At 50.5% G+C, this 27,165-nt stretch overlaps 1 protein-coding gene across 2 annotated transcripts; it reads right to left on the minus strand.

The window, feature by feature from the left end:
* Window positions 1-1,790: 1,790 nt before the first annotated feature.
* LOC119848352 (AN1-type zinc finger protein 5-like) lies at window positions 1,791-17,917 on the minus strand. Of its 2 annotated transcripts, none has more exons than XM_038384052.2 (7): window positions 17,690-17,917; window positions 15,870-15,973; window positions 13,335-13,499; window positions 11,959-12,052; window positions 10,379-10,497; window positions 8,668-8,778; window positions 1,791-4,879 (listed from the first exon to the last, which is right to left on the minus strand). In XM_038384052.2, the coding sequence occupies exons 3-7, from the start codon at window positions 13,483-13,485 to the stop codon at window positions 4,731-4,733; spliced, it is 624 nt and encodes a 207-aa protein (XP_038239980.1). In that variant the 5' UTR covers window positions 13,486-13,499; window positions 15,870-15,973; window positions 17,690-17,917; the 3' UTR covers window positions 1,791-4,730. The 2 variants fall into 2 exon arrangements, with proteins under 2 accessions (XP_038239980.1, XP_038239982.1); XM_038384054.2 differs by having other exon boundaries at window positions 11,959-12,049; window positions 17,690-17,904.
* Window positions 17,918-27,165: the final 9,248 nt, after the last annotated feature.

The raw sequence follows: 27,165 nt of genomic DNA on the forward strand, positions 1-27,165 counted from the left end.
TGTGGCTCCTAGCTCCCATTGATTTCCATGGAAGTTGGGTGTCTAAATGTCTGTGAGGATCTGGGCCAAAGCTCCCAAAGGAGCCATACACTTGTGTCCAAGGGCAGGATTTAGCCCTCAACCATTTTCATTCACGCGAAGTGATTGCCACCAACCCCTTCCTCCCCTGGAACCCAGCCATTGCTTCCACATCCCCCATGGAGCTATGGGTCACAAGTTATAGCAGCCTCGCTGTGATGGCCTCGCTGACAGCTGAGGAGCAGTGGCTGGATCTCAGGCTCTGGCAGCAGCATGATGTGAAGCTCCAGCCTGCCCAGTGCCAGGGGAAGCAGAGGGGCACCAGCTGCCTTGGGTCATCATGCACAATACTTCCAATGGCTTCCACCAGGCACCAAGGATGGGCACCTCCAAGCACCATCCCCAAAAAGCAGCAAGGCGAGTGACAGCCTGGCACTTGTCTGGAAAGGCCCTGGTTAGGGTTGGGCAGGACCAATCGGGAAGGGTGGGCATGGGAATTTCACTGACCCCTTGTAGCTTTGTGTTCCTGGGCTCCAGATGATTCTCAGTGTGTGTCTGCAGCGTAATCATGGAGTGTGACTGCAGCATGGGCAGACACACCAGAACTCACTTTAGTCCAGCTAGCTCGGGTATGAACAGTGGCAAAGCCACAGAAGTGAACTGTACAAGGCCACCAGGTACCCTAGGTATGGCTTCGAACAGCTTGCCCGTGCTGAAGTCCATGATCTGGCGGCTTCACTGCTCCAGCACCCACGTTAGCTAGATGAAAACTAGCATGGGTGTGTCTACACACATTCTGCAATCTCCTCTCCAACTACAAAACATACCCAACCTAACATCCAATCCAAGAGGAACTGCACTGCAGGACAGGAGCGATGGGGACAGAACAAGTGGCAAAGCGTCCTGAGGCACCTTATAGACTAACAGATATAGTGGAGCATAAGCTGTGAATCCACTTTGTCGGATGCATGTTCCAGGGAGGGAACAGCAAGTCAGGCACTTTAAAAAACAGCTAGCAAGGCAAGACTCATCATGCTCCTCTCAGTAGCAGCAAAGCCCCTTTGACTTGAGCCGCGGCTTTAGTGCGGCCATCCCCAGCCACTGCCTGTGACAAGTCACACCTGGAGATCTTCTGAAACAGATTAATATAGCAGGAGCGTGATAGGGCCTGATCTGAACTAACTCACGTCAGCCTAACGCCGCTGGCCCCCCAATCCCTTGCACCTTCATTTACATCAGTGCAGTGGGTGTGTAAAACACATAAGAACGGCCACACTGGGTCAGATCAAAGATCCATCTAGCCCAGTATCCTGTCTTCTTATAATGGCCAATGCCAGGTGCCCCAAAGGGAATGGACAGAAATTCACAGGCAATTCATAATGCCACCGTTTTAACATTCCCTTTACACAGCTCTAAATGACCCAAGGAAGAAGGCAAAGAATCAGGCCCGCTGATTCCAATGGAGCTACTCCTGATTTATGTTGGGGCAAGTGAGATAAGAAACAGGTGCAATGCGTTTTGGGGAAAACCCCACCTAGCCACTCATCATAGTACCCGGCTCTTCTACGGCACTGGTCATCTGGAGATCTCAAAGCGCTTTGCCAACACTGACTGGAGATGAACAATACAGTGGCACTCGACTGAGGAAAGGGAACGCATTATCACGCAGCTATTCCTGGGGTAGTCAGCAGTTCACCCACAAGACATCAGCTCAAATGGCAGGTGGCCAGAGAGCTTTCGAGCCACAGCAACACAAAGAGCAGTTGACACCATCCAAGCAAACTAGAATATATTAATATTTACATATCTGGTATCATACTTTCTAGGAAGAAGACATAGATAGAGGAAGTGGTGGAGAAACAGAGGGCTGGTTTATCACTGCTTGGGCTTCCATCCACAATGAACCACCCTTCCCCCCAGTAAAGAATTCCCAGGCTTAATGTGAACGCTACTGAAAGCGTGTGATCGGAGAACGGTTTCAAGGCTCCCATGGCCATGCTGGAAGGGGCCAGGTTAGGGGACCAAGCCAGCCATGGTGCAGCAGGCTCTTTTCACCAATAAAAATCTTTCTCTATAAAGGAAGTGGGGTTTCTGCTAGGCTCAAGACAAGTGGGAGCGAGCAAGCATCTGATGGGAGGAAGAAACCACTAGCATTCACCCTCCTGGCTTGAATTAAACACAAGACCAAACGAGCCCACGTAGGCTAACAAAAGGATGGCGCAGAAGGAAACCAACCCCCAACACTGGTTACATGGCCCCAAACTGCTGGAGACCAGGTGCTGGTCTCAGAAGCATCTGTGTATATCCAGAATGACTCCAGTGGAGATATTCCAGCTTTCTGCATCGACAACAACACAGCTGCTCTGCATTTACAGCCTGGCCCTGATTAATTGCTGTGTTACCTTGGCACGTACTTAGAGTGCCTCTGCTAAAACCAAAACAAGACTTTGGCATGAAGTTAGCGGTGCTCCTTGGGATTGGTGCTCCAGGCTGGATCCTCGGCTGGACCTGCCTAGAGCACCAATCCCAAGAAGCACCGCTGACTTCATGGCAAGCCAGCTGGTTCACACCTGCGTGTCTGCACTGAAATCAATGGAGCTACTCCAGATTTGCATAGAGCGGAACAGATTCACCAATGCGTTACTTCAGTTTTATGCATTAGCTCCATGCAGAGTCACACCAGTGTAAGACTGGAGAGGGCGGCACTAGCGAATCAGGATATCTCCACTGTAGTTACTCTGGATTTACACCAGCGTTACTGAGCCCAGAATTTAGCCCTTGAATTCTTTCCCCTTGGTACCTTCTGCAGGGAATGCTGCTAGGACAAGGAGGGGAGAGACTGATTTGGCTGGATCCAAGTAGAAAAATTAAAAATCTTTATCCCCCGCTGGTGTGAATGGGCCAGGCCACGTGGATTTCAGTATTGCTTTACAGCAGCTCAGGTCTGGCCCAGGGAATTGAACTGCTCTTTGCACTTTTACTACAAAGTCGATGTTTAAGGAAACAGTTTATCATGTGGGATAGTTTAAAAGTGGGGCGGAGGCATTTTAGTTGCTTTGTTCTCCAGGGACTCATTTCACTTCCTTTGCTTCTGGAATTCGTGGCTCGTTCAGTTTGTTGGGTTCTGTAGACAGGCCAGAAACGAGCCATCTCCTAAGGCTCCCATCCGAGGGCTCCCTCAAAGCAGCAGTGGCAGACTGATTCCTGGGGTGATAGTTGCTGCGTGGCCTGGGTGAAATTCACTCCTCTGCAGGGAGCCAGCCCAGCGCCTACATATCGAGTCCTGCTCAGCACAGGAATGGAAGTGGGATTTTGGTGGCGCACAGGTGTGGGGTTGGCGCTCCACACAGAAGTGGATTTCACACACACACACACACACACACACACACACACACCCCCTGAATCCTCCTTTCAAATCTAATCGAGGGCCAGATCCTGTGAATTTCCAACATTCCTCTCCCTCCTCGAATCCAGGATTGGCACCTCAATCTGGGACGCAGAGGTGCCCAAACTCAGCCCCTTTGGAACCACACCTGGGAGGACCTGTATGGCTCAGAACGGTAACAGTTCCTTAGCAGGCATATTCAGCTGCTATAAGGCAATGGAGAGGCCCTGATTCACAACAGCCGAGGATCCGCCACTACCACTGCATCCTGGGGAACAAGCAGTGAGCTGGGAGAGGTTGGCGGCTCAGTGGGATTTCCCACCAGATCCACCCACTCAAGAGAGAGAGTCTCACTGAATATCAGCAAGGCCTTGAGGGAGGACAGAGCTCTCTGAGATTTGCATGCGTGCAGCAAAGGGAGGAGGAGGAGGATTGCTGGTCTGAGTTTTGCGCACAACCCTGACAAGAGAGAATCACACAATAAGGCAGAAGGTAAAGAGTGGGAAGGGTGGAAGAGGTTATTGGCGCGTGGGCTTTGGTGTGGCTACAATCGGCCTTGCTCAGTAAGCAGCCAACAACTGCACATGGGTGAGTCTGAAACATGAGGCTAGTGCTGTGTGTCTAGCTGGAGCGTTGAACGGAGCCCCCGCAGCTGAGCCCAGCATCCCACAAAGCCTGGGGAAGGGAAAAAGGCATTTGTGGGTCTTTCGTTAACGTTCCTAGCTCATGGGTGTGACTCTCACATTTGGCTGCAGCATCCGCAAGCTCATTATGCTGTACCAACCGCTAATGCTTAACGATTCTGTCGTGACACCAACAGCTGCTTAAGGGGAAGGGAGAAAATTCAGAGCTGTAATGGGACAGAATCCTTTCCCTGTGTCTGAGACCAAAGGCCTCAGCGGGAGAGGAGATGACGTTTGCTGCTGAGCTTCCTTGTGTCACCCGGGTGGAGAGCGAGGTGCTTCAGTGACTCACCACACTCACAGCAGGCTCCCGTTTGCAAAGCACAGGGCTGTCGACAGAACGTAAGGGCTGCTGAACTCCACGCTGAGTGAGCTGTGTGCGCAGCCCTGCTGGAAGACAAGTCCAAAGCTCTTAACATCAGGGGCGGGTGGGGTATGTGCAGATCCCTTTTCTTGTTGAAAACGGGTTAAAAACAGATCAACTGAGCGATGGTTAGAGGAAAAGAAGTGGGGGGAAAAGGAGCCCTGGAGGGCTGCTGAGTCTCCTCGCCTCCTGGCAGGATCCCAGACACCCTGGGGGGAAGGGAGTGGGGGTGGGAGGAGTGCCACACCACACAGCTCCAGTACTCAATGCTCAGCTTCCTTCACAACTTCTGGATCTTCTCTGCCACAATAATGGGGTTCTCCTTGCGGATCTTCTCAGCTGCCTCCGCCTTGTAGTCATACGGGCAGCTATGCATGTCAGAGTACCGGTGGATGGCACAGAATAGGTTCCCGCACCGGCAGTCGAAACCTGGATAGGTGAATTCCAGAGAGACAAAACAGAGTTAATCATGAACCATCAGGACGGGGAGGTGACACAAACAGGGCGAGAACGTTGGCTCTTAGCACACAGTGACACTCCATTTATGCCTAAAAAAAGGTCAGATTAGGCATCTAACTGCCTGCGAGTCCTCCGGTGGATCCCCCCCCGGGTTATCCAGGGCAGCTCAGCTGCTGCCACAGAGCAGCGACTCGGCCATCACGTCATTTGGTTCCCTGTGACTGGGCCAGCTGTCCTGAGCGGTGGGGAAAGATTTTTAACAGGGCCTACTGCCCCTGCGCTCCCACATTCTCTGGGGATGAGGAGGGCTAGTGAACCAATCAGAAGCCAAGGCTGGAGGTCACAGCACGTCAACAGGCTTCCAATAAAGATCAGGCTTCCTGTTCTCAAATTTCCGCTGACCAGGAGTCAGCTCTTTTGTGCCCTGATGGCAGGAGGAGTGGCTCAAAACACAGTACGCCATGTTAGATTTACAGCACAACCCATTCATCAAAGGGCAGGCCGAAGGCAGCAGAGGCACTGGAAGTGTTTGAATAACCAAAGATAATGGACTATGGGAAAATGACCCTGTTTCAGACACCAGGTTGCTGAAGCTCAGATAATTGAGGTTGTGCTATATTTTGATGGATCTCGCTAGATACCAGGAAACAGACTGGTTACTACTTGGACATTTTAGGTCTGCTTTATCCACAGAACGGTGCTAGCTACAACCACGTCCAAATCTGATCATTGGTCCCCTGGGAAATTTTCCAGAGAACTGGGTTTTATGGCTAATATCTCTGGTGCCTTTGGACAGAGTCAACTACACACATGAACTACTCAGCTACCTAAGCCTCGGAAGTCTGTCATTTAATCATTTAGTTTAGCTCTCAGACAATGCTCTTCAAAGGTGTTTTAACCAGTACCATTATCCCAGTGTTCTAGATTGGGGAGTCCAGGCACAGAGCAGGGAAGCAATCTGCTCCAGTTCAGCAGCTGAGCAAAACCCCAGTCTCCTAACTTGAAGTCAGCACTTTAACCACCGGACAATGCTGCAGCCTGTAGCACCTTTCTGGAAGCGACATGCTATGGAACAATTTCCAAGATGCTGGTGTGATGTATGAATTTATCCCCACCTGAGAATCCAAGGACACAGGTACTGACTTGGCTTTTCCCGATACACAGAATTCCTGTGAGCTACCCATATTCCCATAAGAGGGTGGTGGTGGTGATGGGGGTAAGGGTTTGACCTTTAAACATGCTGGGTAAGAAAGCAGCTTCCCTTCTAGGAGGGCATTCCAATCTGGAGAGCCTGCACAAAGAGTATATTTCCCCTCCTCTGGATACCTGGAAGTGGACATGCTCAAAGGCTGCAAATCGAGATGCGGGCTTTGTTGTGCCAGGCACTGCACAAACACCTCGGGCTTATCTCGTGCATGGGACCTTAATGCCGGTTAAAGCACAGGCTCATGTGTAAATTTCATGTTGCTAATCACAATCTATAACTAGGTTAAAGAGGAGAGAGCTCTGCTCAAACAGCGTGACCTCCGCAGCTCTGGGGTTAACTTTTTCCAGGGAAAGATTAAATGGTGGAATAATTTGAAGGGAATACTGTTTTTGATAAGGAAACTCAGCCAAGTTAATTGTTTAGTGCATTCTCTTGCCTGCAACATCTTACAGGACCTGATGAATGCTACTTACCTAAAACAACCCTGTTACTTTTTCACCATTAAGCTCCAAGGGGTCATAAATAGCTTGATCTTGCTTTCATCGAACAGTCAGAGTCCGATTGATTTTCAGAGGCAGGCAGGGGCTTGGGGGGCAGATTCTCAAGTGCTCATTCCTAGCCTAACTTTGCCCATTACTCTCAGTAGGGATTTGACAGCTGACTTTCACAGAGTGAGGCTGACACAGAGTGCTTTAGAAAAACCCAGCCTAGAGCATCAGTCCCATGTTACGCTGATCATGGTTATTATGGTAAGGCTATGGTATTATGGCTAAGGACCAACAAAAAAAGGAGCCCCATTGAGCTAGGCACTATAGAAACCCAGAGTAGCAGACAGTCCCTGGGGTATGTCAGGAGTCACTGGTAGATAGGACCCTAGTCCGCAACAAAAAGACTGACTATACCACAGTTGAAGGCTAGAGGGCCCAGCCAGCTGGCAAGTCAAGTTCCCTCTTCCCAAGGAACAGATGTATATTTAAGTGAACAGAGTGCTAGGGAACAGCGCAGGATTGACAGCCCTGGGGAGTGAAGAACCGGTACTAGCAGGGCAAGCCCTCCCTTCTCCTGCCCCTCTGACAATGTCTCTCACTGGACCACAGACTCTTATACTTTACGGCCAGAAGGGACCATCATGATCACCTCCTGCACATCACAGGCTGCAGGAACCTCACCCACCCATTCCTGTAACAGACCCCTGACCTCTGGATGAGTTACTGACATCCTCAAAAGGCTTCAAGTTACAGAGAATCTATTGTTTAAACCTTCACGTGACCCCTGCCCCATGCTGCAGAAGGCGGCGAAAACTCTCCAGGGTCTCCGCCAAACTGATCTGGGGGAAAATTCCTTCCTGACCCCAAATATGGCAATCAGTTAGATCCTGAGCATGTGGGCAAGCCCCAGCAGCCAGACACCTGAGCAAGGATTCTCTGTAGTAACTCCAAGCCCTCCCCACCAGTGTCGCGTCACCGGCCGCTGGAGATATTTGCTGCTAGCAGTTGCTGATCAGCTACATGCCATTGTAGGCAATCTCATCATATCATCCCCTCCAGAGACTTAGCAAGCTCAGTCTTGAAGCCAGTTAAGATTTTTTTGCCCCCATCATTCCCCTTGGAAGACTGTTCCAGACCTGGACTGCCAGTGAATGAATTCCAAACATCCCTATTGCAAAATGAATGTGCAGATACATTCTTAGATTACCCAGGCTTCCCTATAGCCAGTCTTAACTGAGCTCAGCTTATGCTCGGGCCTTATCTGTCCGTAGTGACATCCACAAGCTGCATGAGGCTCACATTTCCTCAGTGGCCTCTCAGCATTAGGCAGAAAGTACAAAGGGCTTAAAAAAATCCACACACATACTCGCCTCCTTCTCTGGTGTGCCAGGGAACTAGCACATCACTTTAGCTTTCTACTGAATAAACAGACCAAGATTTTCAGGAGTGACTTGAGATTTCAGGTACCTTCAACTTGCGAGATCTTAAAAGGGCCTGATTTTCAGAGGGTGGGTACTTTCTGAAGATCAGACCCTTTTAAGACGTCTCAAATTGGGGACCCAACTACCGAGGCACCCACAATCACCAGCTGTCTTCCGAACTCTGCAAAAAGCCAGCTCCTTTGCCTTTTCTTCTGCACGAAGCTTTGCCGAGCAGCAGCTGAGTGAAACCGAGAGGCGCTGCTCAGTTTGCTATTGGAATACTCGGAGCAGCAAGGAAACAGACGAGAATTGTGTCACTTGCACTCTGCCACTGCTTGGGAAAGCTAAGGCAATGGGTTCAGTATTGTTCAAAGGACAGCATCCACCGACCAATTCACCCACATTTCTTGTGATACCAACACATCCCTTGGAAATTTCACCTCCAAACACTGACCCACCCCAACTCTGCTTATCTTGTGAAATCAGAGAGGATCACAGAACCAGGAGATATGGATCTATGCTTATGAAACTCTACAATAATGTCTGAAAAGAGATACCACCTCAGGGATTCAAAAATCTGCTTTCCCTAAAGCAGGCAGGTACCGTTCTTGGCCAGAGGCCACTTTCCCCATTGCATCTTACCAGTTAGCCCAATCTTCTTCCGGCAAGTGAAACAGCGATTCTTTTTCGGTTTGGGTTTCTCTGAAGTCTTCTCAGCCTCAGCAGAGTTCTGGGATATTTCAAGGAGGGTCTCTGGAACAAAGAGAGGAGGGGAGAATTTCCTTACCTCCCTTCCACACTAGGGAATATTTCTATGTATTGTTTTTGTTACACTAGCACCTAGAGGCCCTAATGGAGATTGGGACTAGGAGCTGTACATACGTACAGCGAGAGAAAATACCTGCCCCAAAGAGCTTATCATCATCTAGACAACAGAGAAAGGTGAGAGGCATTATCTCCATTTTACGGATGGAGAATCGAGACAAAGAACACATGACTTGTCTGAGATCCAGATCTCCCGAGTCCCAGTTCAGGGCTTTAGCTTAGCTAAATAAATAATGAATGTTCACACTTACATAGCATGTTTCATCTGTAGGTCTCATAGAATATTAGGTTGGAAGAGACCTCAGGAAGTCATCTAGTCCAACCCCCTGCTCAAAGCAGGCCCAACCCCAACTAAATCATCCCAGCCAGGGATGGGTCAAGATGGGCCTTAAAAACCTCTAAGGAATGAGATTCCACCATCTCCCTAGGGAACCCATTCCAGTGCTTCACCATGCTCTGAGCGAAATAAAATGCTTTATACAGGTAAGTAAGCACCACTATCCCTACTCTACCTGTGGGAACCCTGAGGCTCTAAGGGCCAGGTTTTCAAAGGTATTTAGGTGCCTTGTTGGATTTCCAAAAGCACCTAAGCAGGCTGGCACCTGTCTCCCGTTGAGATCCATGGGAGTTCGGCACCTAACCAGCCTAGGCACTTTGGAAACTCCCACTAGGCATCTTTAGGTGACTAAAGACCTTAGAAAGTCTAGCCCTTGAAGACAAAGGCTACATCTACACTGTAGCCAAGGGTGTGATCTGTAGCTTGTGCTGATGTACCCATGCTAGCTGTAACCTTGTTAGCTCACTGAAAACAGCCAGGAGGATGCAGTGGAGTGAACTTCAGTGCAGGCAGCACAAGCAAGTACACACTTGTGCAGCCCATGCTGCCACATCCTCAAGACTGTTTTTATCAAGCTAGCTAGAGCGCAGCTAGTGCAGGTACGTCTACATGGATGAGGCAAATCACATCCCAGCCCCACCTCCTGCTGCAGCGCAGACCTACCTCCAACAGTGTCTTGCTGTGATGATCACACAATGAGTCAGTGGCCAGGAAGAGAAGCCAGGTCTCCCAACTCCCTGCCCAGTGCCTTTTCCACCAGACTAGGCTACCTCTGTCTTTGCGCCACTTGCCAGAAACCACCACCACTCTCACCCTAGCCTAACCTACTCTTCCCATGTTCTTGCCCTGCGCCCGAAAGAAAAGAAAAGCCATCACTATATTGAGCCAATGGTTGAATCCGGCAGCAGGATCTGCTTCCTTTAATGGCCACCAACACTCCATTTTTTTAAAAAAAGTTTGTACCGGAACAAACAAGTGGTGTGGGTTAAATAACCGTGGCTTCGGACTGAAGGAGAGCATCTCCATGGCAGTGTGTGGCGCTGTTAGGGCTCCTTTCCAACCCTTTCCCCTAGATCTTAGCTACAGATCATACACGTGACACTCCTCCCTGTGTTCCTGGCTACTATTTTATTTGCTGCTTAAAACTGGATTGTCATTTATACTCGTGCCAAGTCTTAATCAGCTGACTACCTGATGAGGACGATGCTGATGAGGTTTCTTCTGCGCTAATGTACCCGACCGTCTCACTGCTGGTTTCCTCTCTGGATATGCTCATGGCCGTCATCTGATGGGTCACAGGAGTCTGAGTGCTGGGAGCATTCACAACAACAAACAAAACCACAGAGCAAACAGAAATATTTTCCTCTGATGAGCAGTTATGTGAGAGAGGCATCTTCAGCTCATAAAATTAATTTCATTACATTCACAGAAAGCGCAGCGGCACGGTAGGTCAATCATTTAAACTTTCTTCTCTGGAGACTTGGGTTCAAGTTTCTCTTGGGACTCAAATGGAATGAATTTGTGATGATCTCAGCCTCCCTCCTCCCCACTAATCCCAAGGCCATGGACAGGATTCACAGTCCACAGAGAGAGGTCCAGGACTGGAACAGCTACTGGTGAGGATTGTACAGCTATGGCAGAGCTGAGTGAGAACAGCAAGGGTGGTGTGAGAGATGAAGCAGCTGGGACAGACGAATGGGATTTGAATACAGCGGGTTTTTAGATTCTGCCTAGGGTGCACAGGCATAGCTGTGTGTGTAGAAACGGGCATGGTATTTCTATGTACTACAACTTAGTATTCTAGGTCAGAAATCCACCTGATTCTTCTCCCTCGAAGAATCTAAGCCCTGGATTTTTTTCCTTCCATTTATTAAAGTCTGTTTCAGACACATCTGTATCATTGGTTTTGAATTTAATACTATCTGGAGCCTTTGAAAGCTATGAGCAGAATTCAACCCTGGGTTAACAGCCATCAATGGAATTACAGTGGGGATGGATCTGATCTGGTGGGTTTTTTATTCCCTCTAGAAAAGAGGCAAGGCCGGTTTCTCTCTTTCATCAACAGCCCCTTCCAAATGAGGAGCTGGGCTGGCCAGCCCCGCATTCAGCCGCTGAAGTGAACACACCCAGGAAGTCAGCTCCTTCAATCAAGTTAAGGACAGAACTCTGCTGAACTTTACAGCAATGAACTGGAGACAATAGGTCTAATTCTCCTATGTCTCTTTCCAGCCCTCCAGGGTTTTCTAGAACACATATCACCCTTGTATCCTGGTGCTGCACCGGTACATTAGCCATACATAGGGAGGTCTATTGTGGACTTCCGAAGTATTGTGTTCCTCTCATTCACAGCATTTTTACATCAATATAGTTCCACTGACTTCAATGGAATTACTCTTTACACCAGCCTGAGAGGAGAATCAAGCCCTGTGGCTTGTCTGTACAGACAGGATGCTCCTCTGAAATGAAGCAGGCGAAGAGGAAAAGGATCAGACAGGGTTAACCTCAGCAAAGCTCCAAGCAGCAGCTGCATGGAGGTTAAAGGATACTCACAGGTGTATGCCCTTTCATACCTGGCCCCATATGTCAGCTAGTCACCTTTGGGGCATTAGAAGCTTGGAGGTTGGCCCTACTGTCTGGGAGGTGAACAGTCAAGTGATCTCTTTAGACCAGACTGTTTTAGAAAAGCTAATCAGCCATAAGGGAGAGAATAAAAGCCTCTCTCCTGGTCCCATAGTTATTGCTGGTAGATCCACAGAGTTGCTTGCCCCTACCTGGTTTTCAAATCTTCAGGCGTGTGGTCTCCCTCTGTACCCTGTCCTGGGATGGAATCTGAAGCCACAGGGCTGTTGCTGGGACCATTTGCTGCTAAGACAAAACCCCACATTCTCAGTGAACAATCAGAAATATCAGCAAGCTCCACAGGCATTAACCAATAGCCAAGGGACAGCAGGCAAGGCTCAGGAATGAATTCCTGATTCACTTGGTGTCCTTCAGACACAGGATCACAAAACCCATCTCACCAACTCAAGCAGTTTTTGCCACAAGAGCCAAAGGGATCATCCATGGAGGTTTCAGCTGCTCCTGAGGCTTTGATGGATGATGAGGAGATCTTACCCCCAAAGGCTCAGAGTGCTGAGCACGCTCAACTCCCATTGGCTTCAATGGAAGGCTGCTCAGCTCCCTGCAGGATCAGGCTTCTTTGAGAGTTCCCCTCTTAGTTTCTTGGTACTGAGAAACCAACCTGCCCCATTCTCCACCTCAAGACAGACATGCCCTTTGAAAGGGCCCTTAAAGGGACACTGCAAACGCCTACATTATCTTGAACCCAATTGTTATTTTGCCACTGCTTAAAGCCAAAGGACTAGATTCCCAGCTGCTGTCAATCAGTGTTGCTTCACTGGCTAAAACAGAACACACCGATTTACACTGGCTGAGGATCTAAACCAAACTCTTAGTGAATTCTCTAATCCTCCTTAAGGAATAACAACCTCCTTAGCGTACCATCCCCCGCAGTAAAATCAAGTACAGCATTGCTATGCTGGGGATAAAAATTATACAAAGGATTTATCAGGCATCTCTCACGTTGCCATCTAAATACCTGTACACTCAGTGTCTGCACAAACCCACAGCAGGAGTGAATCCTGCTAACGATGGGAAGAACAGAGTTTGTCTTCATGGCTGCCTCTCTGTTCAGTCACATGTCTAATGTGTTCAGTAGCAAGGATCAGATCCTTAATTTCACTGCTCTGATTGTCAGCACTATTGAGATGAGAAAACGAGACAACCCAAGTGGCCAATTTAATCCCTGGTGCCATTTCACTGACTTCAATGCGTTTGCACCGGGGATGAATCTGGCCCGATGTCTCTGGTGGTAACTGGGGAGCTCAGGGAGCAGCTGGACAGCATGGAGTCTCACTGTCAGGACATGCAACATACTGGAGTGTGATGAATGGGAGCCATGTCTAACAAACAATTTGGATCAGGGTGCATACAATTAAGGTAGTGCAGGGATTGTGGGAGCCTGGCTTACATGCCGAGGCAGAGATCTCTCAGATCGGCTGAGAGGCAGCACTACATTTCATCCGTTCTGTCCTGGCTTCATAAAATATCACGCACCCAGATTTCCAATCAATGGACTTTCCTCTACCTGGGGGGCTTATCCGGCCACTGCTTTGTTGCCTCTGTAGATACTCCTTATAGCAAACTGAGCACATCCCATTGGTACGGGGGCTGCCGTAGAATCCACAGCCTGTGGTACACAGCATAGGCACCTGTGTTTGATTAGTCTCCTGGGCCATTGTCTCTCCTCCAACTACAAAGTAGGAACAAGAGAGACACAGCAGTTACATATCAGCGTGACATTTCCTTGTACACTGTGGCTGACCAAGAAGGAGGTGCACAAAGGCCCCCAAGAGAGGCGTGATCTTGTGCAATTTTACTCTCCTAAAAGTTACGCTCATGCACAAGTGTTTGCTAGATCAGGGTCCTTGCCAACCCTGCAACCCATATTCACATGTGGCCTAGTCATGCATCACTAAAGTCAAAAGAAGCAGGATTGTAAGTAGTCCCTCCTCATACAAGTAGGCCTATTAAAGTCATGGGATACCTGCATGAGTAAGGACTACTTGTGAGAATAAAGGCTGCACAATCAGGTCCCAAATATCAATCAAAAATTTCCTTACGTGTGTTAGCAGCAGCTCCCTCAATCACTAAATCTAAGCATTTAAACGGACCATACTAGGGTGGGTTAGTTACGTTTTGCACTTTTACAGCTTTCATTTATAGCAAGTTTTCCTTTCTGGTTCTCAGGCACTAGCCCAAGGCTGTGATATCTAACCTGGAAAATATTAAAAGAGAATGTTTAAATCCAAACAAATGTCTGTGTTCTCTGATCAACTGCTTTGAACCTTGATGGGAATGGGCTATGAAAGTAAATAAAAGAATTCCTATTATTACTAGGTTTTGTAAAACCCTTAACACACGCAATTGTTGGCCAGTCTTGTGTTGTTTAAAAAAAAAAACAAACCCTCAAACTATTTTCACACCTGTGCATTTTCACGTTCGAATATGCTGCATTATTTATGTTCCCAAACTGTACTGAATTATTTTAAGCAAAAAGCATAAGCAACGGCTCCTGGTAGTAAAAAGCAGTGAGATGAAAAGAGATGAGAAGCATACGACACAGCTTATAGCACAGATTATAAATTATTCCTGTTGTGTGGACAAGATTCTGCATCTGTTACGCTGTTGTAAATCTGTAGTAAATTCACTGATCTCATGATCGTTACTCTAGGTTTACACTGGTTAAAAGGCAGATCAGAATCTGGCCCCGAGCTACACACAGTACAATGAAATAATTTTGATCCAGTGGAAGCAAAGCCTTTAAAAATTGCAACAGGAAAGTCCACTCTGCCCTTGCCAAAGCTTTCTGAGAGAGGCGGGAAGCAACTCTCTCCAAGCCCACAGATGTCCCTCCATGTGAACAGTGCATGTTAGAACTCGATAGGTTTAGGGGTGGATCAGCTGGTGGGAGGGGAGCAGAGCCAGTGCTCCAACACAGTACTGTCCTTAGCAAGCACATGGCATTTCTTCAACACGCCCCCACAGGAGTTACTGCTGCTTCATTTAGCTTGATGGAAGGATCCCAACGGGCCTGAAAGAGCCATGTGCCTGCAAAACCTTCCCCTGGAGGGAACAATGTGTTGGGAACAAGGAAAATTTTCCCTCTCCTGAGGTTTTCTGTGGGAGGGGAATGATTCAGCTCTTACTAGCTCACTCTTCTTTGTCCTTACATGGGTGATTAGAGTTTCTTTAATATTACCCTGCAGCTTTCCTTAACACAGCATGGATTGGGTTCCCCATGCCCTGCAGGCTACGCTTCCCATCAAACACATGTAATCTCTACGTTCAGATAAACCTCCTCCACACTCGACTATCTAGATGTTGCCCCGTGGATGAGATTAACTCAACTCACGCTGGGAATACTGAAGCAAAACTGTGGAATATGAGAGGACCTGGATGTAACAACAGTCCTTTTCACCCTCATTTTTGGAAGTGGCCTCTAATTTTGGGCACCCCGACAACAGCCGCTCCTTTTGAATATAAGATCCTTTTGTCCAACGGTACTTGGGGGAATTACACAGAAGTGACAATGAAAACAGAACAATACTTATGTTATGAAAGCAGATCAAATGCAAAAAAATGAAGTGGCAGGATCCAAATGGAGGGAACCAAATGCGATCAAAGCAGGAAAGGTCATTGCAACAGAAGTATGTTCACAAGCAGAGCGTGTTGGCATGGATTTGGAGAGGGGGGCAAATTCCCCAGTAGGAGGGTCAATTCAGCAAAACGCTCATTCCTGGCACGATGCTGCTATCCCTGAGAGCAGGTCTAATCCTCGCCCCTCTTTGCCACCATGCCCCATCTTGTCTTGAGCCAGCAGCTTTGTGCAAAGAGACACATGGAGCCCTGGGAAGGCTCCCGTGCTGCTGTCACTGAAGAAGGGGTATACCAAAAGCATACTCCTTAGCAGAGGTCAGGGTCCAGTCATCAGAATGAACCTGACCCACTGCCCAGCTTGCTGGTGCTTCTCTCCCATGCTGCTTCCTGGATTAAACCTACTCCACCCAAAGAACTAGGATTTTTCCTCAGATTCCTGTACCCAGCCTCTGGAGGAAGTCACCTTAGCTCAAGAACTGCTCCAGCTGTTGCTTCCTGTCTGGGGCAGATGTCACCCCCACCACGAGCTGCCTTCTGGCAGGGAGAACCGGGCAACAAAAATCCAACCTAAAAATAAGGGATGAAAGTTAAAGTTACAAAACGCACACACCAAAGGGGATCACTAGTAAAAGCCCTTCCATGGATAAAAAGAGCAGCATGTGTGAGCATGTGTGCGGGGCAGGCAGACAGCAGATATCGGTACTTTAATCTGCGGATCCAGAGTTTATTCCCCACAGGCTACTCACATGGCTGAGTCTATGATGCCTTTGTAGAGCTCTGGGGCACATAGTGCATTTTGTTCTGGGTTGTGTAACACACAGTGTATGATTATGGGGCTATAGAAATGCTTGGTGGCTGCGGGGGCGTGGAGGCATCAACACTGTGCTCAGCAAACAAAAGAGGAACTGATGGGGGGTTGTACTTTTTAAAGCCAATCCATCAGTGGGGAGGTTAAAATGGCTCCATTTAAAGGAGCTGATTAACAATGTCAGTTTATTTTCAGTCACCTGTTCCCACTTTTGGGGAGAGACACGTGGCCCCGTGGTAAAGACAAAGCAACAGGGAGTCAGAAGCACTGAGTTCTGTTCATAGATGTGGGAGTAAAGCATGGCCTTGTAATTAAAGGAGCAGGGAGTAGGAGCCAGGCCTTTTATTACCAGCGCAGGGTGAGTGTAATCTAGTGGTTAAGGCAGGGGGACTGGGTATCAGGACTCTAGGCTCCTATTCCTGGTTCTGGGAGAGAGTGTGGTCTTATGGTTAGGACAAAGGGACTGGTCTCAGGGCTCCTGGGATCTATTTCCAGCCCAGGAAAGTGAGCGGGGGAACTGGGAGTCAGGACTCCTGGGTTCTATTCCCAGCTCTGAGATGGGAGTGTGGTGTAATTGTTAAAGCTGGCGGTGGGGGAACTGGAAGTCAGGATTCCTGAGTTTTATTCCCGACTCTGGAAGCGTGCTCTGGTTCCAGCAAGGGATTGGAGATCCAGACTCCGTGGGGCTGGTCCCCATGTGCACAATGGAGCTGACTTGCTGGGGGCTGCGAAGAAACTGGCGAGCCAGGCGCTGGGCACCCATGGGGGTCATTACTCTGCCCTTCGGGTCCCTGCCCAGCCCCCCGGCCACAGCCTCACCCCGGGCCGTCTGCAAAACAATGCACCGGGCAACCTCCCTGCCCCCTAACTGACAGGTCCCTCCACCAATCGCGCCGCGGGCCTCAACCCAAAGCCGCCCCCCGCACCATGGCAGCCATCGCCGGTGGGCGGGACGAAATCGCCCCGCTCGCCCCGCACCCGAGGGCGGCCTTGCTTCAAATAGAGCCCGAGGCTTTGCGGCCTGCGCTGGGTTTGTAGCCACGCTGCGGCTCAGGGCCGGGGAAAGGCCACGCACGCACCCCCCGTCTTTGTGTGTGTGTGTGGGGGGGGGGGTCATCGGGCCCTAATTCCAGCCCCCGCCTTGGGCCCTCCCCGGGACTAGGGGCTTCAGGCGCCTCCTGCCCCCCCCCGGCCCTGCGAGCCTATGGGCTTCAGGGATCCCCCCGGTGCCCCAGGCCCTGGGACCCCTCCCCGCCTCGGCTCCACGACCGCCGCGGGCCTAGGGTATTCGGGCACCCCCGGCCTCGCCTGCCCCGCGGCCCCTCCCTGCCCGTGACCCCCTCGCCTCGGCTCCATGACCCCGGGCTTAGGGGCTTCAGGCGCCTCCCATCCCCCCCGGGGCCGAGGGGGTTCAGGCACCTCGCCGCGCTGCCCAGGCCGCTGCGAGCGGCCCCGGCCCGGCCGCGCTCACTCACCCGCCGCCGGCCCCAGACGCCGTCGCCGAGCGGGAGCGGCCCGGCCCGGCCCGGCCCAGCGGCGGCTGCTCCGTCCAGACACGTGCGGGCGGGGGGGGGCCCGACCCCGGCACAGGCGGTCACGCAGGGGCGGCTGGCGGCCAGCTCAGGCCCACGCCGGGGAAGGCGGGCTGGGGGCGGCCGGGAAACATGGCGATTGGCAGAGAGCAGCCCCGAACCGCCCCGGCTCCCTCCCCCGCCATGGGGGACAGCGATCTGCTACACCCCCCCGCCATAGGGGAGGGGGATGTAAGACCCCCCCAGCCATGGGGGACAGAGATCTGATACACCCCCCCGCCATAGGGGAGGGGGATGTGAGACCCCCCCCAGCCATGGGGGACAGCGATCTGCTACACCCCCCCGCCATAGGGGAGGGGGTTGTGAGACCCCCCAGCCATGGGGGACAGCGATCTGCTACACCCCCCCGCCATAGGGAGGGGGATGTGAGACCCCCCCAGCCATGGGGGACAGAGATCTGATACACCCCCCCGCCATAGGGGAGGGGGATGTAAGACCCCCCCAGCCATGGGGGACAGAGATCTGATACACCCCCCCGCCATAGGGGAGGGGGATGTGAGACCCCCCCAGCCATGGGGGACAGAGATCTGCTACACCCCCCCGCCATAGGGGAGGGGGATGTGAGACCCCCCCCAGCCATGGGGGACAGCGATCTGCTACACCCCCCCGCCATAGGGGAGGGGGTTGTGAGACCCCCCAGCCATGGGGGACAGCGATCTGCTACACCCCCCCGCCATAGGGAGGGGGATGTGAGACCCCCCCAGCCATGGGGGACAGAGATCTGATACACCCCCCCGCCATAGGGAGGGGGATGTGAGACCCCCCCAGCCATGGGGGACAGAGATCTGATACACCCCCCCGCCATAGGGGAGGAGGATGTGAGACCCCCCCAGCCATGGGGGACAGAGATCTGATACACCCCCCCGCCATAGGGGAGGAGGATGTGAGACCCCCCCAGCCATGGGGGACAGAGATCTGCTACACCCCCCCGCCATAGGGAGGGGGATGTGAGACCCCCCCAGCCATGGGGGACAGAGATCTGATACACCCCCCCGCCATAGGGGAGGGGGATGTAAGACCCCCCCAGCCATGGGGGGAAAGGGATCTGCGACCCCTGCCATGGGGCAGGGGGGGAAAGATATGAGACCCCCCCCCAGGCATAGGGGAGAGGGTTGTGAGATCCTCCAGCCATGGGGGAGGGGGATCTGCGACCCCTTCCATGGGATGGGGGGGAAGATATGAGATCCCCCTAGGCATAGGGGAGGGGGACCTGAGACCCTCCCAGCCATGGGGGAAGGGGATCTGTTAACCCCTTCCCCCACCATAGGGGAAGGGGATTTAAGAGCCCCACTAGCCATGTGGGAGAGGGATGTGAGATTCCCCCAACCATGGGGGCGGGGAGACATGAGACCCCCCCAGGCATAGGGGAGGGGGACCTGAGACCCCCCGCCATAGGGGAGGGGGAATGTAAGACCCCCCCAGCCATGGGGGGAAAGGGATCTGTGACCCCTGCCATGGGGTGGGAGGGGAAGATATGAGACACCCCCCCCAAGCATAGGGGAGAGGGATGTGAGATCCTCCAGCCAGGGGGAGGGGGATCTGCAACCTCTGCTGCGGGGGGTGGAATATGAGACACCCCCCCAGGCATAGGGGAGGGGGACCTGAGACCCTCCCAGCCATGGGGAAGGGGGATCTGCTACTCCCAGCCATAGGGAAGGGGTCTGAGATCTGATACCCTCTTTCCAGCTATGGATGCGTGGGACGGGGAACAGATACCTTTCCTGCCCCCTTCCCCAGCTGTAGGTGGAGGATTGGGATCTGAGATCCTCCCCCACTCCCGCACCCTCATCAGAGATGGGGGAAGGCAGGGATCTGATACCTGCCTTCTGAGGCAGATATTGGGAAGGGGGCTGGGATTTGATTCCTTCCCCTCCCCACACACTAGCCAGATAAGGGAGTGGCCTAGGATCTGATACCCCCACCCAGCCACAAAGAGCCTGATTCCCCAGCCAAGAGGAGGCAGGAGCTGAGGGAAAGCTGCAGTGAGAATGCAGGTGTGGTTAGCTCACCAGCACAGTCAAAAACTCAGGCCCTGAAATAGCAAAGCATTTAAGCTTGTGCTTAAGTCCCATTGATTTGGATGGGATTCAATCATATGCTTTGGTAGGTTGCTGAGTTAGGGGCATAGTGAATGGGGGCTCTGCAGGAGAGTTGGGTCATTTGCCGCACTTCTTTCAAAGGTAAAAAAAGCTTCCCAGCTCCTACAGTGAGCCAGAGAGGGGATTTGCCAGCTGTTTGGGATGGGAAGTTGCAGGAGAAGGTCTCCACCTACAGCCAAATTCCATGCTAGAGAATTTCCTCTTTCTTAAAACAAACAAACAAATGGGCAGCAAGTTTAAAACAAACAAAAGGAAGTATTTTTTTCACACAATGCACAGTCAACCTGTGGAACTCCTTGCCAGAGGATGTTGTGAATGCCAAGACTATAACACAGTTCAAAAAAGAACTAAATGAGTTCATGGAGGATAGGTCCATCAATGGCTATTAGCCAGGATGGGCAGGGATGGTGTCCCTAGCCTCTGTTTGCCAGAAGCTGGGAATGGGCGACAGGGGATGGATCACTTGATGATTCCCTGTTCTGTTCATTCCCTCTGGGGCATCTGGCACTGGCCACTGTCAGAAGACAGGATACTGGGCTAGATGGACCTTTGGTCTGACCCACTATGGCCGTTCTGATGTTCTTAAACAAGAACACTCTAGGAAACTCCATCCAGAAAACTATGCTAAGAGAATATTAAAGAAGTAACTTTAAGCTCCCAGAAACCAGGAAATGACAATGGTAAAATTGCCTGTGTAACCTAAACCCTGCCCCTTGTGCATATGTATTATGATACAGTCTTGAATTACATGATCATGTATTGATTCTCAGTACAAGATGATACTAGATCATTTCTCCTACAGCCATCAATACACACGTGTAGCATTTGATAATCTTTCTTTTCATTCTCTTATACTTATGTTCACTTTGTTATTGTGATTGCCTAGGGCAAAGGGACCATTGTAATCATGTAGCCTGGCCTCCTGCATTATTATTATTTTATTTGTACTGTAATAATGCCTAGGAGCCCTCCTCTTGGACCAGGACCCCAGTGCGCTAGGCGCTGTACAAACACAGAATAAAGAGTCCCCGCTCCAAAGATCTGACAATCTGTTTGCATGGCATAGGTCTCACTCACCCCAGGGTAAATCTGTTATTTTCATCTTGTATCCATCCTCAATTTGTCAGGTTTCAATGTCCAGCCATTGGATCTCATTAAGCATTTGTTTGCTGGATGACAGTGTCCTCTGCTATCAGAAATCTTCTCCCTGACCATGATCAAGGCACTTTGTAGTCCTCTCTTTGATGAGCTAAATAGATGTAAAGCGCTTGAAGCCTCTCTCTGTAAGGCGTGTTCCAGACTGCGAATCATTCTTGTGCCTCTTCTCTGAACCCTCTTCAATTGTTTCACATCTTGCTTAGGGGATGAGAGACAAGGTAGGACCATCTTTTATTGGACCATCTTCTGCTGGCAAGAGAGCCAAGCTCTCAAAGCTTATACAGGGTATGTTTAACCTGCAATTAAAAACCCACTGCTAGCCCGTTTCATCTGGCTCAGGCTCTGGCTAAGGGACTGTTTAATTGTGGTTTAGATGTTCGGATTCGGGCAGGAACCTGGGCTCTAGGACCCTGTGAGGTGGGGGGATGCATTCGGGGATGAGGCAGTTAATTACTAAGCTAATTTATCTGAGAGCTGAGGTGGTCTGTTATATACCTGCAAATCTTTGTGCTTGCTCTGTGATGTAATACTTAATCCACAGTCCACCGTGTAAGAACGATTTACTGTGTGCCTTTCATATCAATTACTTTAATGTACTCTTAGTCTGGTAGATGGAGTCTCACAGCTTCAAGACAGAACAACTGTATTTAAGGTTGTAAATGAAGATGTATGTTGTTAGAGTGTATTAGCTGAGAATGAATGTGTGATGATGGAAGGAGAGACTGCATTATAAGGAGCACTCGCATGCAGGAGGAGCAGAGTTAAGGTTTCACGTATTATCTGTAGCTTTATGCCAGTGAATGGGAAACAAAAATCCCAACACCCAGTCTGCCTCTCAACGCTGTGTACAACAAGCTAATGCTGTGATATTAGTGACAGTCATAAACGCTCTGACGAATAGATCTTGGAAAGTAGGCTTGCAGGCTACCTGAAGTGACTCCACCAACCTTTGTGTAGTTAGTTGGGGTGCTTTGCCCTGTGCACCCAGCATTCAGACTTTAGGGTTAAGGTTGCAGAACTATCTTATATTTGCTCTGAGTCGTGCAGCTGCCAAGAGGGTTATGATCTCTGACAGCAGAGCACTGACACTGCTGTGGCAATGAAATACAAAGTAATGGCACCCCACGCTAACCCGGTGCGGCACACTGGCAGCTTCAAGTGGCTGGGAGAAGTTTCTTAGTGTGCTCCAGCCTGTGAGCCAATGCGCTTGGTCCTTTGGCCCAGGGAGTAGCTGCTCCTGCTCTCAGAGCTAGCGGACGCAAGTTCAGTCCCTGCTTGACCTATCCAAAAGCCCTCTGTTATACTGTACAGTGGAACCGTGCTGGGTGTTTCCTACTGGAGTAAACATGAGGGTATCGGTGCCTGTCAGTGAGGGTGTTTGGTGCTGTGAACAGGCTTCTACTCCCAGGAGTCAATGGCCCTTTCTGATGTTGGTGGGTGAAACAAAGTTTGGTTTCATCTTACTCTCTAGTGGCTGTTTAGCCACAGTATAAGAGGCAGTATGATCTAGCAGTGCCCTGGACCAAAACTCAGGAGACCTGGGTTCTAGCCCCATCTCTGCTACTGAGCTGCTTTTTGGCCATGTGCCAGTGACTTCACTTCTTCCCCCCCCCCCCCCCCCAATCTGTATCGTATGGATTCAAGGCAGGGGACTGTCTCTCTTTCTGTGTACACTGCTCAGCCAATGGGTGCTACTGTAGGGTCACTTGCAGGTTTAAACGAGTGTAAATGGTGAATCCTCTGTAACTTGAAGTCTTTAAACTGTGATTTGAGGATTTCAGTAACTCAGCCAGAGGTCGGGGTCTATTTCAGGAGTGGGTGAGGTTCTGTGGCCTGCGATGTGCAGGAGGTCAGATTAGATGATCACGATGGTCCCTTCTGACCTCAAAGTCTATGAGCAGGACCGAGGCAAAAAGCTATGCTGGGAGCCCAGCACTGGAACACCAACTGGGGTTGCAGATCAGAGTGGACCTGCATTGGCTGATTTCGATGCCTTGGTTTTGGGAAGAGGGATGGGGGGACATAAATTTGTCTGGATAAATGTTCTTTCCTAGGTAGGTGAGATTGCTAGCTGGCGGGCAGCTGAGCTTGTCTCGGTGGCATCACTGTGCAGGTGTGCATTGCCTGTAGGACCGCAGTAATAATGACTGGTTCTGGGCCACTCACCTGATGCTCTGGAATAATTTGCCAGGAGACCAAATGGGCTACAGTGAACGAAGGTATTGCCAGGTACCTGCCCCGTGATTTCCGCTTGGGGCTGGCGATCTGCTCTCCTTAGCCTTTCTTCCACTGAACCTGCTTTAGGGCCTGACTCTGGAGGGCGATTCATGTGGCTGGACCCTTGTGCCTGTCCGGAGACCTACTGGGCCGCCCAAACGGATCCGATTGCAGGTGGAGGCTCTAGAAGACACTGACAATGCCTCCATTTATAGTTAGCAAGGCCTCCCATAAATGAGCTCCCAGCAGCCTTGGCTTTTAAACACAGCCTGGGCTCCTTGTGAAAGGAAAAACATCTTCCTCAGTGTAGCTGGCTTTGTGAGTTATTTCTCTTCGTCTCTTTCATCCTTGGTCTCTTTGCCCCAGGGGCTGAAAGTTCAGATTTCTTTAGGGCTCAGCTCAGCTGGGCTGGTTAAAATCTTAAATCACAGAACCATAGAATATCAGGGTTGGAAGGGACCTCCCGAGGTCATCTAGTCCAAACCCCTGCTCAAAGCAGGACCAATCCCAACTAAAACACCCCAGCCAGGACTTTGTCAAGCCTGACCTTAAAAACTTCTCAGGATGGAGATTCCACCACCTCCCTAGGTAACCCATTCCAGTGCTTCACCACCCTCCTAGTGAAAAAGTTTTTCCTAATAGCCAACCTAAACGTCCCCCAGCTGAGCAGCTGGAGAATTAGCTCTCCACCCTCCCCCCCCCCAGGTGCAAACATTTTGCAACTTTGGCTCTGGGTCCAAATTTTGTATCTTGGGTTCCCCTGTGATAGCAATACAGAAGGGGCGCTTTAGGGCGCTCCAGATGCTGCCGCCTCTCCCCTCTGGCCAGCAGGTGGCAGCAGTGCGTCAGGGAAACCAAAGGCCTCTCCATTTCTCCCCCAGCTATGGGAAGGCAGCTCGCTCCCTGCACGCTCCCGGTGCATTCATGCTGGCCCTGCAAAATGTAGCATGTCCCCGTGGTCGAAAGCAGATACTGGGGAAACTTCATGGAGCGGAGCTGGCTATGTAGCTGGCTTTGCTTTCAAGGATTTGCACCTCTTTGGGTTGCAGAAGTGCCCAGGTGGCGATGGCATGGGGGGGTTGTTCTTGCTTTGAGGAGGGCAGTGCTAGATGTTGGAAGCTGGTGGCATCACTTGGGGTTGTCCCTTTGCTGTTTATCAGTGTTGATAGATGCAAAGTAACGCACATTGGAAAACATAATCCCACCTATTCATATAAAATGATGGGGTCTAAATTAGCTGTTACCACACAAGAAAGAGAACTTAGAGTCATTGTGGACAATTCTCTGAAATCATCCACTTCGTGTGCGGCGTCAGTCAAAAAAGCGAACAGAACGTTGGGAATCATTAAGAAAGGGATAGATAATACGACAGAGACTATCATATTGCCTATATATAAATCCATGGTACGCCCACATCTTGAATACTGCATGCAGATCTGGTCACTGCATCTCAAAAAAGCTATATTGGAATTGAAAAAGGTTCCGAAAAGGGCAACAAAAATGATTAGGATTATAGAATGGCTTCCATATGAGGAGAAATTAATAAAACTGGGACTTTTCAGCTTGGAAAAGAGATACCAAAGGGGGATATGGTTGAGGTCTATAAAACCTTGACTGGTGTGGAGAAACTAAACAAGGAAGTGTTATTTTCTCCTTCTCATAACACAAGAACTAGGAGTCACCAAATGAAACTAATAGGCAGCAGGTTTAAAACTAGTGGAAGTATTTTTTCACACAACGCACAGTCAACCTGTGGAACTCCTTGCCAGCGGATGTTATGAAGGCCAAGACTATAACAGGGTTCAAAAAAGAACTAGATGAGTTCCTGGAGGCTAGGTCCTTCAATGGCTATTAGCCAGGATGGGCAGGGATGGTGTCCCTAGCCTCTGTTTGCCAGAAGCTGGGAATGGGCGACAGGGGATGGATTACTTGATGATTCCCTGTTCTGTCCATTCCCTCTGGGGCACCTGGCATTGGCCACTGTCTGACCCAGTATGGCCGTTCTTATGGTGCAGGTGCTGGCTCATGCTTCGTGTGGGTGAATTTCAGCCAGAGCCACAGGCTGCAAAAGGCACAATAAGATCCATTGCCTTGTTCTTCTCCCCCAGCTCTGGTAGCTATACCCAGTCCTTGCTCCAAACATAGACCAGCAACAGGAGGATTATTGCCCCAATTCTGCAAATGGGAACTGATGCACAGAACCCCTGCTCACTGAATTTAGGGGCTGTCTTTCCATTGATTTCCCAAGGCCCCTGGATCAGGACCAGAGAGACTAAGTGACTTGCCAAAGTCACACAGAGAGTCTGTGGCACTGAAGCAAGATCTCTTGCGCCCAGCCTGTTGCCTTAACCACCAGAGTGAACACATGCTTGCCCCACTATGGACAACAAGCTTTTACTGGTCCCTGGAGAATGCACCTCTAGCTAGCCTGGACCCTAGGAAAGATAAGGAAGGCCTGGTATTGGCTAATGTGTATGTGCCTCCCTGCCCTCTGCAGGAAGGGATCGGAACTGCTCAATTGCTTGTCATAGGCCTCATACTGCTAGCAAGAAATTTCCCTTTAGCTCTATTGGCGGGGATTATGTCCTTGGAAAGGAGGATCAGAATTCTACTCTATGCTCTGGTTCAAACTGGAATTCATTTGGGGACTTTCTGGGGTCCATGCTATGCTGGACATCACACTAGATCATCACTCCTGGCCTTCCAGACTGTGCATGCCCAGTGCTGTGATGTTCTGGGTGGACCTGTCACTGACAACTGGGAAGTCCTAGGTGGCCTCAGATTTGTTACAAGGGGTGAGTGAGGAGAGTTTTCCAGAGGCAGGGAGCTGTCAGGACACATGCGAGGCTATGGGAGGGGCTGGGAATGGGAGAATGCAAGTGGAGCCGTGGAGAGGTAAAGCGCAGGGTACCCACCTGCTCTGTCCTAGGAAGTGTAGCAAGAAAGAGACAGACCTCCACCCCACCCACCAGACACTTTAGCCTAAGGGAAGTTGCCATAAGCTCAAGGCTGTAGTGTAGATACTTTCTGCAGCGACAGAAGGGATAGACAGTGTAGTGGTTGTGTCTGATCAGACACTGAATCTGGCTCAGTCCACTGGGGGTTGATGTTACTGTTAAAACATTTTGCTAGAAGCTGAGATTCCCTCCAGGACACTCTGTCCTAAATGTCCAATGAGCCCAAACTTCTTGACAGGAAAGAAACCCATGTCCCCGGCCCTCTGCATTTAGAATCCCAGCCGGCAGAAAAGCCCACTCCGGAAAGCCAGGGCCCAGGTGGCAGAAACAGAATGGTCCCACAAGGCCCTGGCAGTCTTGGAAACTTGCCCATTATTTGACGGTTTTCTTCAAGCCCCACCTGCTGGAGTCAGGTGATTGTGTCAGACTCTCCGCTTTCGTTTACAATTTTTTTACATTTCTAGGCCCCCCCAGTGGCAGAGCAAATCTTGAAACTGGCCCAGAAACCAGCAGGCAAATTAACAAGAACCCCACATACACTAATTTAAATTTTTTTTCCCGATGTTTAAAACCAAGCTCATGATTTTGGGAGCCTGACTCATGATTTTGGAACACTCGGGGATCAAAACAGCAGTGCTCTAGTAGCCAGGGCACTGGAGTGGGCGTTAAGAGAGCCAGATCCTCGTTCTTACCTGCTGCGTATCCTTTTGCAGGTCACGCCCCCTGTGCCTCAGTTTCCCCTTACACCCTTTGTTTATTTACACTGTAAAATCTTTGGGGGCAGGGACTGTCTCTAGCTATATGTATGTGTATCACCCAGCCCAGTGGGGCTGGTTGGGGCCGCAGTACAAATAATAGAAATAATTAGCAGTACTGCCCTTGGGGAAACTCCACCTGCTGTGAGAAGGCTCATCTCCTTGGGAGCCCC

Source organism: Dermochelys coriacea, chromosome 25 (assembly GCF_009764565.3).
Source record: "Dermochelys coriacea isolate rDerCor1 chromosome 25, rDerCor1.pri.v4, whole genome shotgun sequence".
NCBI lineage: Eukaryota > Metazoa > Chordata > Testudines > Dermochelyidae > Dermochelys > Dermochelys coriacea.

What these genes read in the sequence shown, in the direction of transcription:
- LOC119848352 (XM_038384052.2), bottom strand. Translation starts at nt 13,485, where the DNA reads ATGGCCCAGGAGACTAATCAAACACAGGTGCCTATGCTGTGTACCACA. An exon ending in CCTGAAGATTTGAAAACCAG is followed by an intron (nt 10,498 to 11,958) that starts GTAGGGGCAAGC and finishes GAATGCTCCCAG; the next exon opens with CACTCAGACTCCTGTGACCC. An exon ending in GAAGAAGATTGGGCTAACTG is followed by an intron (nt 4,880 to 8,667) that starts GTAAGATGCAAT and finishes TCACCTATCCAG; the next exon opens with GTTTCGACTGCCGGTGCGGG.